This window comes from Leuciscus leuciscus (genome assembly GCF_965113295.1).
Source record: "Leuciscus leuciscus genome assembly, chromosome: 14".
Lineage (NCBI taxonomy): Eukaryota > Metazoa > Chordata > Actinopteri > Cypriniformes > Leuciscidae > Leuciscus > Leuciscus leuciscus.
The window spans coordinates 37,201,235-37,216,141 of NC_138738.1; the positions used below are offsets into that span (position 1 = coordinate 37,201,235).

At 39.8% G+C, this 14,907-nt stretch overlaps 1 protein-coding gene across 1 annotated transcript; it reads left to right on the forward strand.

Moving 5' to 3' along the window:
* The first annotated feature begins 219 nt into the window (after nucleotides 1-219).
* slc25a12 (solute carrier family 25 member 12) lies at nucleotides 220-14,802 on the forward strand. Its single transcript, XM_082136142.1, has 18 exons — nucleotides 220-265; nucleotides 1,034-1,087; nucleotides 2,161-2,306; nucleotides 2,999-3,114; nucleotides 3,553-3,692; nucleotides 4,835-4,981; nucleotides 5,055-5,193; nucleotides 5,293-5,386; nucleotides 6,053-6,137; nucleotides 7,639-7,723; nucleotides 8,655-8,813; nucleotides 8,923-8,975; nucleotides 9,067-9,147; nucleotides 9,222-9,362; nucleotides 9,496-9,634; nucleotides 10,666-10,824; nucleotides 10,902-10,992; nucleotides 13,879-14,802. Exons 1-18 carry the CDS (start codon nucleotides 254-256, stop codon nucleotides 14,084-14,086), a joined length of 2,049 nt encoding a protein of 682 aa, XP_081992268.1. The 5' UTR covers nucleotides 220-253; the 3' UTR covers nucleotides 14,087-14,802.
* The last annotated feature ends 105 nt before the right edge of the window (nucleotides 14,803-14,907 follow it).

Sequence of the window (14,907 nt, forward strand, 5' to 3'; positions counted from 1 at the left end):
GGATTGTTTTTTTTATTGAATAACAAAATGGTTCTAACGAAATTTAACAAACAACAAAAATCCAGATAAAATACAATACTAAATATAAAAAAATATTTGTATGGATAATAAAATGAATACATTTTGAGGGCTGCTTGGAAATCTTGCGAGGTGTGACATCACAGGTGCGCGAGCACCTCCTTTGGATCTTCTCGCGCGCACTCAGTCATCGGCCACGCGCCTGCGCGACCCACACGTGACGTCAGACAGCAGCATGGCGGCCAAGGTGACTCCAGCGACACTGTATTTGACTGAAAATTTATGTTTCTCATTTTTATCTGACGACTCTTAATTGCAGTTGGTGTTTATGAGCGGGAGAAAAACTAATAGATGTAGAGATGAGATCAGTAGAGAGAGAGTGATTAAACGTTTTTAACGGACCGGCGCGAGCATCACTGAGCTTATCACTACGCTCGGGCTGAGACTTTGACAATTGAGTATCTGTGAGGATCATAAAACCATAAAAAATATCTGAAATCTGCGTTAAACCGTATTAATCAGCTCTCCAACAGCCTTTTGTGTTGTTAAAGATTAGCTTTTGTTTTTAAAGTGTAGTCAGGCGTGGAAGGATCATGCCGTGTGGGCGAAATTGGGATCATTTTATTCTTCAGGGACTCAATGGCTTCATGTGTGTTTGTGTTGATGAATTAGTGACTGGTTTATTTATGGTTAATTTGTGCTTTTTAAAAACTTAATTTAGTTTTGCATATATTCTGTGCAATATTTGTGAGCCAGAAAGTCCCAATAATATTGAATGTGCCCTTTAACCGCGTAGAGTATTTGGTATTTACGTGAGAATTTGGGAATAAATGTTAGTTTTCTCAATATAACCCTAATGAAACTAACGAGACAGCTAGATCTGTTTAGTTGAAACATACCATACATGTCACTAGATAAGGGTAACTTAGGGCTGTTGTGACTATAATTATGGGTAAAAACACTTTAGTTTCACATTCCTTGCCCTTTAACCTTCTAATTATTTTGTGGTTTACAGGTGCAGTCAACCAAAAGGGCCGACCCTAACGAGCTGAAGGTCATCTTTCTAAAGGTAAGATAAAACAGAAGAAATCCTTCCTTATTTTGGTCTAATACCAGGTAATGATGGTTGGTTTCTTCCTTTATACTGTAGTAAATTGAGTCCATTGAGCAGCTTTGCACCGGCTGTGCAACCTTAGATGCAAAAGTCAATAGTGTCATGACTTTGGTCTGTCACTTAATCTTTATTTCCTTAGTCACGCTGCATTTTTAACTGTCGCGGTGTTGTCGGTAAGTTTAGGATGCTTAAGATGTCAGGTACACTTCAGTGTGCACATCATGACCGATTGGAGCTGTCTCCTTTTTCCAAAAGCAACACAGAGAGAGACTTGCATGCTTGGGAACGTCTAGACGCCTGTGTGTGATTGTGGGTGAACAGTGTGTGTGTGTGTGTGTGTGTGTGTGTGTGTGTATACACTATCTTTCTCCGTCTTTAAATGTCCTCCAAGGCTTTTTTCTGTTCGTGCAGGGATTTGTGATCACTTCCGCCGTTGAGATCTTATGGGTCTGTCAACCGAGAGTAGTTGTTTCTTGGGCCGCTTTGGTGTCTGGTAACAGTGACTTGTGTGCGATGTGGCTCTATTAATAGGACTCAAGCATGTAAGATGGATATATTGGAGGAAGACATGAATGTCAGGGCAATATATGGATGAGTGAAGAATGTATGATAAGGTCAGAGGGCATCTCCGGTCAACACTTTGTCCAGATTATTTTTCTCAAAACTGGAAAATATACAACTTGCTTGGCTCGTGAATATTATGTCACCTTTGCCTAGTTGTCCCAGTAGACGGATGTTGCTACTTGATAAATAAGATTGTAGCCGGCTTGTTGCCAAAAACAGTTGCCAGTGTTATTTTACACGACTGACAACAGTTTTGTTTCCTTAACACTGGGGGAATGCAGCATAATACTCTTAAAATATAGTTATAATGTTTGTTAAGCCCTGTTTTATGTATTGGTTCATGACTTTGATTTTTAAACCATGTTTTTGAGGTTTCAAAAATAGCATCACACATGTTTAATCATGCTTCATATCCAACACAAATGCTGTAATTGTGTGTTTTTTTATTTATATTTTCTCCTCAGTATGCCAGTGTGGTGGAGAAGGATGGAGAGCGGTACATGACACCCACTGATTTTGTGCAGAGGTATTTGGGCCTCCACACGCAGCTCCACTACAACCCTAAAACTGTGCAGCTGCTCGCCGGAGTGGCGGACACCACAAAAGATGGGTGAGACGAACATCATATTTTCTGATTCTGCACTTATTCTGTGTTCTAATTATTGATGGTTTGATATGAAGCCTGAACCTTCAGATCAGCTCAGATCTAGAAGTTCACTCACTTTTGCATTATTTTCTGCTGTAGCAGCCAGATGCAAATGGGATAATTTTGAAAATGTATTGCACATACACTCCTGTTCAAAAGTTTGGGGTCGTACGATTTTTAAAAATGTTTTTGAAAGATCAAGGATGCATTTATTTGATCAAAAATACAGTAAAAATATTAATATTTTGAATTAGTACAATTTAAAAGAACTGCTGCTCAATTTGCTGCTCAAGAAACATTTATTATTAGTAGTATTATTATTGAAAATACTTCATATGCTCCTTCATATTTTTTGTGGAAACTGATATAGAATAGAAAGTTCAAAAGAACAGCGTTTATTTGAAATATAATGTTTTTTAAATGTCTTTTCTGTCACTTTTGATCAATTTAATGTGTCCTTGCTGAATAAAAGTGTTAATTTCTTAAAAAATAAAAGCACTTTTGAATTGTAGTGTTCATGGCATAATTTAGAAAATTCTGTTTTGTACATAAAATCATGTAGAGTTGCAAGTGATCCAACTAATGTTGAGTTTAATAGAATTAAAAATTGAGCTTGTGCATGTCCTAATGTATGATTTTTCTGATTTTTCATTAAGGCTGATCTCGTACCAAGAGTTTCTGGCCTTTGAGTCAGTGCTGTGTGTGCCTGATGCCCTCTTCATCGTGGCCTTCCAGCTGTTTGACAAGACGGGCACTGGAGATGTGTCCTTCGGTGAGAACAGTAGTGACTGTATATAAATGTTTAGTCTTATTTCTTCTGTACACTGTATTTGTGTGTGCTATGTATTTTTACATGCTAACATCAAACTCCATTAAAATCAAAACAGAGTCCAGTATTTGTGTGGTGATGGAGTTTCCCCATGTAGGTCGTTCTTGTCAAATCACTTACGAGGTTTCACTTAATGCTGCCTATGTAGACAACAAGGCAGCTCACAATGTTTTTGAACAGAGCTGTAGTGTTTTATTCCCCTTTACAGAGTCAGCTGATAATAATATAATTATGCTAGAAAAACAAGCAGCTTAACCTTGAACACACAGTCATTCATTCACACACACATGTTCAGCAAAGCTATACAACACTATCAGTAATGCTGTAACGTCTAGTATGGACTGCGGGAGTGTAAACCTGTCCATGTCCGTGTGTTTACAGAGAATGTGCGTGATATCTTCAGCCAGACGACCGTGCACCACCACATCCCCTTCAACTGGGACTGTGAGTTCATCCGCTTGCACTTCGGCAATAACAGAAACAAACGCCTCAGCTACCTGGAGTTCACCCAATTCCTGCAGGTACTACGCCAAACATTTACACATAAGAATAAGAATCTTTATTGTCATTGTATGCACACAGTAGTAGTACACATCAACGAAATGGAGTTAGCAGTTCTGAACAAGAGGCATAAAACAATAATAATAAATAACTAGTAGAATAAAATAAACAATATAAATATAATTTAAACAATACACAGTATTAGTGCAACCACAGTATAGTGTTATTGTAAAGTGAGGTAGTGCAAGAGTACTTTAAAAACAACATCAGTATTAGGGATGCACGTAATATCGGCCACCATATTGGTATCGGCCAATATATGTTATTGTTATCGGCCTGGTAAGAAAATTTGGCTGATATATTAAAGCCGATAAATAATGTATTATTTCCTTCAGCTGAGACACTTCAGATGCGCACTGTTCGCCATGATGGATTTGGATTGCTTGAAATATGATTGGAATCACTTCAAAAAAAGGAAAATTCGGTTCAGTGCAACATGAGCAGCACAAGTATGTCATATCGGCTATATAAAATTATAATGAGAACATTTTAATTGTGTGTTTGGGACATGGCTTTTAATGGTAAGATTTTTGTTTTTGTAATCAGGCTCTCAAAAATTCTATAAAAATTTGGAATTAGATTTATCGGCCAATATATCGGTTATCAGCTTTCAAATAGAAAGAATTATCGGTATCGGCCAAAATTTTCATATCGGTGCGTCCCTAATCAGTATTACAGGTACGTGCATGATTGTAAACACTGTTCATAGTAAAACAGTATATTATGATGGTAAACAGTACAAACATTAATGCAGCAGCACTATAATAACTAATAATGTTCACTGTTATGTGCCATATGATGTATGTAAAAAGGATGCATTACAGATATGCAGATATACAGCTTTGTAGTTACATTCTTTACCAGCAGGGGTGAACAGGTCAACGCTAAACATCCAAATCTTGACCTTTTGGTCTTTGGCAGTGGTGAATTTAGTCATGGGTGACATCTTGATGGGGGGCGGCCATGCAAAAAATTATGTTTTGTGACAAATGATGTAAGGGGGTGGCAGGGGTTGGTTCGCTCAGGGCGCCATACTAGCTATAACTGGTCTTTGGCAAATTTTAAGTTCATCCCTCACCCTTCTGTGCTTGCATTTTCATAGGAGCTGCAGCTGGAGCACGCAAGACAGGCGTTCGCGCAGAAGGACAAGGAGAAGAGCGGCATCATTTCATCCTTGGATTTCAGTGACATCATGTCCACCATCAGACACCACATGCTCACGCCTTTTGTGGAGGAAAACCTTGTGTCTGTAAGTGTGCAGCTCTCTTGTGGATCTGCTGAGATGGAGTTTGTTGTAAAAGGTTTATGTGTGTGTCTCCTAGGCAGCAGGGGGCGGCACCTCTCACATGGTGAGCTTCTCCTACTTCAATGCCTTCAACTCTCTCCTGAACAACATGGAACTGATCCGTAAAATCTACAGCACTCTCGCTGGAACTCGCAAGGATACGCTTGTCACTAAAGGTTTGTGCTGTCCGTAATAATCAGTTCATCTGCACATCAGAATAAACGGTTTCATTTTGCTAAATTGTCTTAAATTTTCTTTCCTCTCTCCATCTGTAGAGGAGTTTGTTCATGTTGCAAATAAGTTCGGTCAGATTACCCCTATGGAAGTCGACATCTTGTTCCAGCTCTCTGGACTGCACTCCCAAACAGGGTACTTTCCTTTTTTAAAACAGGTTCATCCACATGTACATTAAAGCAGCATTATCAGCTGATCAGGTCTTCTGCAAGCCCCTCCTTTCTATTAAACATCTCTTATTGAACTGTTCTGCTTTAAATCTAAGTAGACAACTATTTTATTTAGTATAATCTCTTAAAGGCACACTATGCAGGTTCCGTTTTTGTCAAACAGCGACCCCTAGAGTCGCTGTGGAGTACTTGTATTTAACGTTACTGTCGTAAATACCACTCACGCAGAGCCGTCTCTGCACTCTTCCGACCGCGCTTTCTTCGTTTTCTTCGTCGACTCTGCCATGATTCACGTCTGAAATGCATTTGTCTATGGACATCGTTCATTCCAAAGCCGGTGCTGGATAAACAGCGAGCGTGCGTGCTGCGGTAGGCTACATTATTTACGACAGCGTTAATGGACAATTCCGCTTCCAACCTGTAGGGGGACCGAAGAGGAAAAGTTATTTAGTGTTGCTTTAAGCAAACCGTCTACTAATACTCTAATGAGAGTTAGTTGACATGTACTTGCAAAGTTACTTATAGTTAGTAGAATATCTAAAGTGGATCATTGAAATAAAGTGTTACAAAAATCTCTATTGCCTACCTGCCTATCATCTGATCAGGTGTTTATGTATGTTATGATGTATAGACGATTAAACCTGGCTGATATCGAGAGGATAGCGCCACTGGAGGAAGGAGCGCTGCCATATAATCTGGCTGAGGTGCAGAGACAGGTGAGTTAATCTGTATAGACCAAGCGGCAACCTCCCCGTCTCTCTCTTGAAACCAACACGGAAGTGAGTTAAACTGCAATTCATTGACTGGCCGCTTGGGCTGGCTGCAGAAGTGAGTCAAATCTGTATCTCCCCCATGTTAAAATTACCAACTTTACAGCAGAAAAAAACATGTTTACAGCCTGGATCTCTATGTGGCTTTGGTCTATACAGCTAATTTTGCCCTTCATAACAACTGTGAGGGGGGTGAATTTTTTTATAACTCATCCGTTTAGTTGATTAATATTTAAAGTTCTGCATAATTTAAGGGTGTGGCCACTTGAGTGACAGATGGATTCCCGCTGATGTCATTGCTAGCCGTTTGTCTGCTGTTGTTACTAGCCGTCACTTCACCTCAGCAAATTTTAGCTGCTGAACTTGCCATCTCTGCAGTGTTTTGTGCTTTTTTCCGGGATTATTTCATACAATTTAATACACCCATTACTTCGCCCACGGCTTAGGATTCCGTCGTTGTCGTCGAGTATCGTTCGAGAGAAAAACCAGCGCAGTATTTCAGTTGTTTTCCTCTGTGAACATGCACTAATGGATGTCTGACAATTTCGTTGCTTTTTGGAGTTTTCGGATTTAAAAACGTCAATAAAGGCTTGTTCGTTCTGCTCTCACGGAACAGATAGATTATAATATCATATGCTTATGTACCGTCAGATGAAATCCTGCAGATGTCGGCGCTTTCTCCGTCCATGCAATAAATGCACATCCATGAATGAGCGCGGATTTTCTAGCGCATTTACTTGAACTTCATAGGCAATATATCTATGGTTTAACCCATTTGAGAGGCGGCCAAAATCAGAATTTAAAACGGACTGAATAAGCTCTCTACGAACTTGAGCGATGCCGCGCTGACGCACCATAGACTATAAAAAGAGAGTGACTGACATGTAACGTTAAGCACATAAATCACTGTCACACACACACTCTCAGAGTAATATTAAGTTACTGCATAATACATTTTCAACTAGCAGAATAGTACAGAATCATAGCAAGGCTCCTCAGCTCCACTCACGCCCCGCCTCTTTGCCTATTTTCTGTTATCCGGGAGTGACGCAAGGCCAAGATGGCGACGGCCGGCTCCGCCTACTTTAGGCTTCAAAAATGCTCTTCAGAAACCTACGGGTGACGTCACAGACACTACGTCCATATTTTTTTACAGTCTATGGTATAGACGATCAGATAAGAGTCTTTTAGTGTTCATTTAAATGTGTATATATATATATATTACTGTGAGAAAATTGTTATCAGTGAGATTGCCTTGGCAAACACTGCTAATTATGGCACAAAACACCTTTTTACTTTGGGTTAAGGATTTGAAACCACTCTCACTTTCTTCAGAAAATGTAAAAACCTGGTTTAATCTTATTATTCCGGCTGCTTTCATATGTCTAAATAGACAATATGATGCATTTATCTTGATAGCTCACATGCTGTTGTTCTCTGTGTGCAGCATTCGCATGGGGATGTATCTCGCTCTGTGTGGCTGCAGGCAGCAGAGTCCGCGTACAGGTTTAGTCTGGGCTCCATCGCTGGAGGTAAGATGTTACACCACGAGTTGGATCGAGGACTGTGTTATGTATTTTCTTATGACAAAAGAAGGTGGTAGCAGGACATTAATCATTCGCTCTTTTACTTCATCAAAGCTATAAACCATGATTTGCTACTTGCAATTGTTAGGTGGTATTAGGAGATGGCCAAACATTTGGATATGCCAGCCAGTGTACAAGATGACTTTTTTCCTAGAAGAGATGAAATGCACTTAAAATCTACAGTACACGTTAATTGTCAATTTTTATGCGTATGTTATCATATTACTGCTTATAGAAATGGACTAAAAACCACTAACATCCAATTTCATGGGTTTTTAAAAGAGTTGTGTTTCATAGCACACTATCAGGCAAAGGTTTGGGGTCAGTAAGATGTTTTGGTCACACTTTAGATTAGGGTCCAATTCTCACTGTTAACTACAACTTTTGCCTCAATAAACTCCTAATTACTGCTTATTAATAGATAGTAAGGTTAAGTTTAGGTATTGGGTAGATTAAGGGATGTAGAATATAGTCATGCAGAATAAGGCATTAATATGTGCTTTATAAGTACTAATAAACAGCCAATATCCTAGTAATATGCATGCTAATAAGCAACTAGTTAATAGTGAGAAATGGACCCTAAACTAAACCGTTGCGGATCATGTGATGCAGTAATGATGCTGAAAATTCTGCTTTGATCACAGGAATAAATTACATTTTAAAATAAAGTAAAATAGAAGACAGTTTTTTGACAAATACATGCATCCTTGGTGAGAATAAGAGACTTCTTTCAAAACAAAAATCTACTTTTATTTCAGAAGATCAAGAAAACAGTTTTCCATGTCTCGTTTAATGCACTGGTTTTGCTGGTTTAAATTGATAGTATATACAGTATATGTTTGAGTGTACACACTTTAACCTGTGTGTTTGTTTATAGCCACTGGTGCCACAGCTGTGTACCCCATAGACCTGGTCAAGACCCGCATGCAGAACCAACGCTCCACTGGCTCCTTCGTAGGAGAGCTCATGTACAAGAACAGCTTCGACTGCGCCAAGAAAGTCCTGCGATACGAGGGATTATTCGGCTTTTATAGAGGTTGGATTTGTGTTACGTTGACATCCCTGCTTCAGAAACACCATGTTAATTACCACTGATCTCGCTTTCTTTGTCCTACTCTTCTTCTGTTTGTGTGTTTCCCCTGCAGGTCTTGTTCCCCAGCTCATCGGAGTGGCTCCAGAGAAAGCCATCAAGCTCACTGTGAGTCTCATTAAACTGCCGGTAGAAAGCCGTTTCTGAGCCGCTGACGCTAAAGCCCATTACATGAGTTTCTGTGTTGTCTTTCTTCCAGATGAATGACTTTGTGAGAGACAAATTTACCACAAAAGATGATACGATACCTTTGGTTGCTGAGATTCTCGCCGGTGGATGTGTGAGTAACACAGAACTGTTAAACTGGGTTGTGTTGTACTTCACCGGCTGAACGATCTGTCTCTTGTCTATCAGGCTGGTGGCTCGCAGGTGATCTTCACCAACCCGCTGGAAATCGTTAAGATTCGTCTGCAGGTTGCCGGTGAGATCACTACAGGCCCCAGAGTGAGCGCGCTCAATGTGGTCCGAGACCTCGGCTTCTTTGGCCTCTACAAGGTGGGATATGCGATGCGTCTGTCTTTAAGACTTTGAATCCAAGCAAAATTGACATTGTAGCTTCTCACTGCTTGTTTGTGCTATGCCTTAGCGTGAACTATAACACATAAATGTGACTGGTTTTCCTCCACAGGGTGCCAAGGCGTGTTTCCTGCGTGATATCCCCTTCTCTGCCATCTATTTCCCGGTCTATGCTCATATGAAGACACAGCTGACGGATGAGGACGGGAGACTGGGCCCTCTGCAGCTGCTGACCGCTGGCGCCATCGCAGGTCAGAACATGACTTCAACTTTGTGATGCTGGCCCAGTTCAATTTCAGTTAAGGACTGGTTGCACCCTTACAATAACATTTTTAATACATTTGATTTATTTTTTAATTAATAAGGAATTTTTCAATTTTCATGGAAAAAAAATTAACCTTATCTATTATTTTTTTAAATGCATGTTATTTGTTTTATTGTGAAATTAATCATTCGTTTATTTTTATTTAATTTTTTATTTGACCTCATCATTTTTCTACATGTCTGTTTTGCACTCTTGATGTTGCACTGTTTGTTTGTGTGTGTGTGTGTAAGTGGGAGTGTCCATTTTGAACTCTTGATGTTTTAGAGCTTATCCACTTTTTTTTTACTTTTTTTTTATGTATATATCTATACCCTGAAAATATAGCTTTTTGTTTTCATATTTTCTATATTTCCATTAATTTCCTATGGCGGTCATATTCGACTGTGAACAGCACAAGTATGCCTATTTTTCAAGACCATTTAGTGTTTTCAATTTTTTTTATGTTCTCGTAGCAAGTGACACACAAGTCAAGTTTCGTAACATTCAGATGCAGTAAAACATTTGAAAAATGCAATAAAAAAAAAATCCGTCTAACAGAACCAGAGGCATATTCTACCATTATATTAATAACCATTTTTATATATTTTTTTTTAATTTCCATTCAAAAGAAAATTCACCCTATCTATTTTTATTGCATGTTATTGGTCTTATTGTGAGCGATTCATCCGTGTACGTATTTCATCTTTATAATTTTTTTTGTGAATTTTCTTCTGTGAAATTACTTCTCACTGCCAATGTAATAATTTATTCTGCTTAAACCCCGCCTCTGCATCTCATATTCATCTTCCTGCAATTTTGAGTGCAACAGAATCCAAACAACTGAAACATAAAAAATGAAAAAATGAGGGCAGGAACTTTGTTCTAGACAAAATGAAACTGCATCCGAGCAGATTTCCTGCTTTACGTTCAGATGTTCTATCTTGTATTAATAGATGTCGGAATGCTTTTAATTGACAGGTGTACCCGCTGCTTCACTTGTCACCCCTGCTGATGTCATCAAAACACGACTGCAGGTGGCAGCCCGCGCTGGTCAGACCACTTACTCTGGAGTGATCGACTGCTTCAGGAAGATCTTACATGAGGAAGGCTTCCGGGCACTATGGAAGGGAGCTGGAGGTACACACACACACGTCACAGATTTCACTACAGTCTCGTCCATATTCACTCACAGTCCTCTCTCTGTCTTCTCGTAGCTCGTGTGTTCCGTTCATCTCCTCAGTTCGGTGTGACCCTGGTGACCTACGAGCTCCTTCAGCGATGGTTGTACGTTGACTTCGGAGGACAGTAAGTGTTGATCATGTTAAACACACTTTTTACTGCCTGAAACTGGAAGTATTAAAGGGATACTCCACTTTTTTTGGAAATAGGCTCATTTTACAACTCCCCCAGAGTTAAACAGTTGAGTTTTACCGTTTTCGAATCCATTCAGCCGATCTCCGGGTCTGGCGGTAGCTACCACTTTTAGCATAGCTTAGCATAGATAATTGAATCGGACAGGACCATTAGCGTCTCTCTCAAAAAAATGACCAAAGAGTTTCGATATTTTTCCTATTTAAAACTCGACTCTTCTGTAGTTACATCGTGTACTAAGACCGACGGAAAATGTAAAGTTGCGGTTTTCTAGGCTGATATGGCTAGGAACTATACTCTCATTCCTGCGTAATAATCAAGAAACTTTGCTGCCGTACCATGAGTCCAGCAGGCGTAATGATATGACGCAGCGCCTGAAAATAGTCGACCCTATAGTCTACCGAGCTGGGGACTATTTTCAGGCGCTGCGTCATATCATTACGCCTGCTGGATATGCATTATCCCTGTAAGTTATGTGTTTCACCAGAGGAGTCACACAGCATGAAAGACATCATGCTTAATCTGATAGCTGATGTACGCACACATTCATTTGAATTCTGTATGAATGTGCCAATCATAACGTTGATTGACTGAATAATGTTGACTAACATGTAGGGCAGGGTTTTGTTTTTGAGCTTTTGGTCAAACATTCTATTCAGTGACTAAAAGCCCTATTTGGACGGGATTAGCTTTACAAGGGTAGATGGAGTGATGTCATTTTACCACAGGATGTCTGTGATATTAATGGCCAATTCGCACGGGATAAGAGATCTCAGTAAAACTAGCAGAAGTGGGAGGAGTAACTCGATTTATGTACCGCCGTCACCCTCCTGTCATCATGTGTGTATTACGTTGCTTCCTGATATCATGAGCGCAAACACATAACCTATATATATAAACAGTTATGTCCAGTCGAACGATATAATAATTAACTTCAGATTGGATTGTGTTGGTAATAGGCACTTACCTAACGCTAAAAGATGTTTCGTGCCTCTAACAAGTGCTTTCGATCTTCTCTCTGATCTGAATGTGGAAAACACTTGAGTTTTGCCACAGACTCGTCCCAGCGTCTAGAACGCAACTGAATGCTTTTTCAAGCGTCTCCATACTTGGAAAAACCGCGGAAAACTACTTTAAACAGGAAATGACAGAATATTTACGTACATATTATAGGACTGTACTGTCCCAGTCGATTAGTCGATTAATTGGTCGATACATTCTGGTTCGACCAAAATTCTGATTGGTCGATTTTTTGCCGCGTTCATTTCATCAGTTTTGCTGCGTTTATTTCATCAGTTTTGCCGCGCTGAGGCGCGCTCATTTCATCAGGTGGAAAGCACTAACTGCTAATGGGGGTGTTTTCAGAGTACCCTTGTTTCACTGTAACAGTCTGTCTTCAGAACAACCCCCTTGTTTTCACCTTTTTTGGATTAGCCCAACCCAAAAGAGAGCGATAACTATAGAAGGTTTGATGCTGAATATTATTTATTTAATTGTGAGAGCGTTTAATAGTCAGTCCTCTTCTAACATGTCAACAACAAAGAAATCAACAGTCTGGTAGCATTTTGTTAAAATTGATAACAGGAAAAAGGTCGAATGCAAAGTTTGCATGCAACAGTTTTCCACAGCTCGACGACAAACATGACATATCATCTAAAAGTGGTAAGCTCACTTGTCTGCGTTAGCTTGCCCTGTCTGTTTTGAGTAGGCTATATGAACATATCAGAATTTGCATATTTCAATGTTTTAGTGTTATAACCTAACTTTTTTATTTGGAGCCTAATGCGCAATTGCGCTGTGCTGTTGGTTGTGTTAGTTTTGAGCCTAGGATGCTTTATTTTTCAGTTATGCACCTTATTTCGTTTCTGCTCTTGGTTTGTTTAATAAATATTCTTTTTTTTATGAAAGTGGACGTGCCTTTTGTGTTTATTAAGAGTAAAAGCTTTAAGTTAATAGTCTATTCGTGTCTCAGCTGCGAAGCTGAGCTCATGTTCAGCCTCGCTCGGTGTGAGGACATGAACGGTGAAATGATAGTGTCTGACAGTTATAACTTATTATTATAACATATGACAAAAATAATTGTCTAAATTATGTTGCATATTCCTCAACAGTTCTTGTGATGATATCACTAGTTGACAACATAGTACTGTTTTCGGAAAGCATAAGCTATGATATTGCGCAGGTGCTCGTGATGCAACGCTGTCAGAGCCGACAGACTCGAGTGTCAGACTCATTTCAGTGCAAAATAATTAGGTCAAAAACGATTTAATATACTGCAAATAGCCTACTAGTTTTTTATGTTTATTTATAATTCATTTAGGCGGACAACAAGGCTACCAAGTACTGCGCACAGTGCGCATCTAATTAACTTAACGTTTTTTTTTTTTTTTACCGTCATTTTTAGTCGATTTTTTGTCGAAAATTTCAGGACTTCAGTCGACCAAGATTTTCTTTGGTTGAGTACAGCCCTAACATATTCACAGTGGGTCTATTCGCATGGGATTAGTATCACCTGAGGTCATTTTTACAGACCTTTTTATTGAAGGTAAAAGTCGCTGTGACCTTTACTGACATTGTCCGTGATCATTACTGAGATGCACATTCGGACGGGACTAAACACAGGGAAGCTCTGGTGATTCTTACTTCACCCCACCTCTCCATGTTAAACTAGTCCCGTCCGAATAGGACTTCAGTTTAGTGGCAGTGAACAAACTCCTGAAATCGATTACGGAGCCTTTATCTGGAAAAATATTGCACTTTTGAGTTTCTTTGCATTAAAAGCATCAGCTAAAGCAACAACTTCTTTTCTTCCCCTTCCAGTCGCCCTGCTGGTTCCGAACCAACGCCCAAATCCCGGATCTCCGAGCTTCCTCCCGTCAGCTCTGAGCATGTCGGTGGTTACCGTCTGGCGGCCGCCACCTTTGCTGGGGTGGAGAACAAGTTCGGACTGCACCTGCCCAAGTTCAAATCCTCCGGGGTCACGACCATTCACTCCGAAACGCCCAAGGAACAAGCTGGCGCATCATAAAGTCAAACCCCGCCCACCATGGCCTTGTCCTCCAATGGCTGCATGCCTCCCTCCCATTTGCCTACATTTTTCCACACTTTATTTTCTCGTTCATTTCTTTCAGTTTTTAGGTGGGGGACATGGGAAATTATACTCGTTTTCAGAGTCTTGTTGCTTTAACCCATATCAGTGCCTCAGTTCTGATGAAGAACACTGGTTAGAGGTCATAGTGTGTTTGCTAAAGCACAGGGTAGACGTTTGCCACACTGATCAAGACCTGAAGCGACACATACAGTGAATTATCCATCAAGGGTCCTAGAGAAGTTCATCAGCCGCTGGTTAATAGTGAAACGACTGAGCTAAAGAGCTTTTCATGAAACACTCCTAAAAGAAAAACCACAACACGATGATGGTTTTCATGTGTCTCCATTCCCCAAGACGCACATACGCTGCTTTTGAGTTTTAGCCTCATGATTTCTGATGTATTGTTGTGATTGGAAGCATGCTGTAGTGCTTTTCATTTGCTCATTCGGCTTTGCGTAGCTTTGCACATGTACTGTATATACATGTACATCTCGTGCACAGAGACGTCCCTCTCTCTGCGTCACACTGACTGATGTACAGAGCTTTCAAAACTTGTGATCAAGGAAATCATGGTCGATTTGAAAAGTAGAAAATAATTTAAATGCATTTAATTCTTGTATTTTATGGAAATAAATCAACATGGTTCAATTTTATTTCTAGTTTGTGAAGGTTTTATTGGGTTTATTACAGCAAGTTACAAAAGAGGTTGGATAAAGTGAATTAGTGAAATTGTTGCAATCATGCAAGAGCATTCAGTC

Coding starts and splice junctions, on each gene's coding strand:
- slc25a12 (XM_082136142.1), top strand. Junction 4,982..5,054: donor TGGAGGAAAACCTTGTGTCT/GTAAGTGTGCAG, acceptor TGTGTCTCCTAG/GCAGCAGGGGGCGGCACCTC. Junction 5,387..6,052: donor GGACTGCACTCCCAAACAGG/GTACTTTCCTTT, acceptor TATGATGTATAG/ACGATTAAACCTGGCTGATA.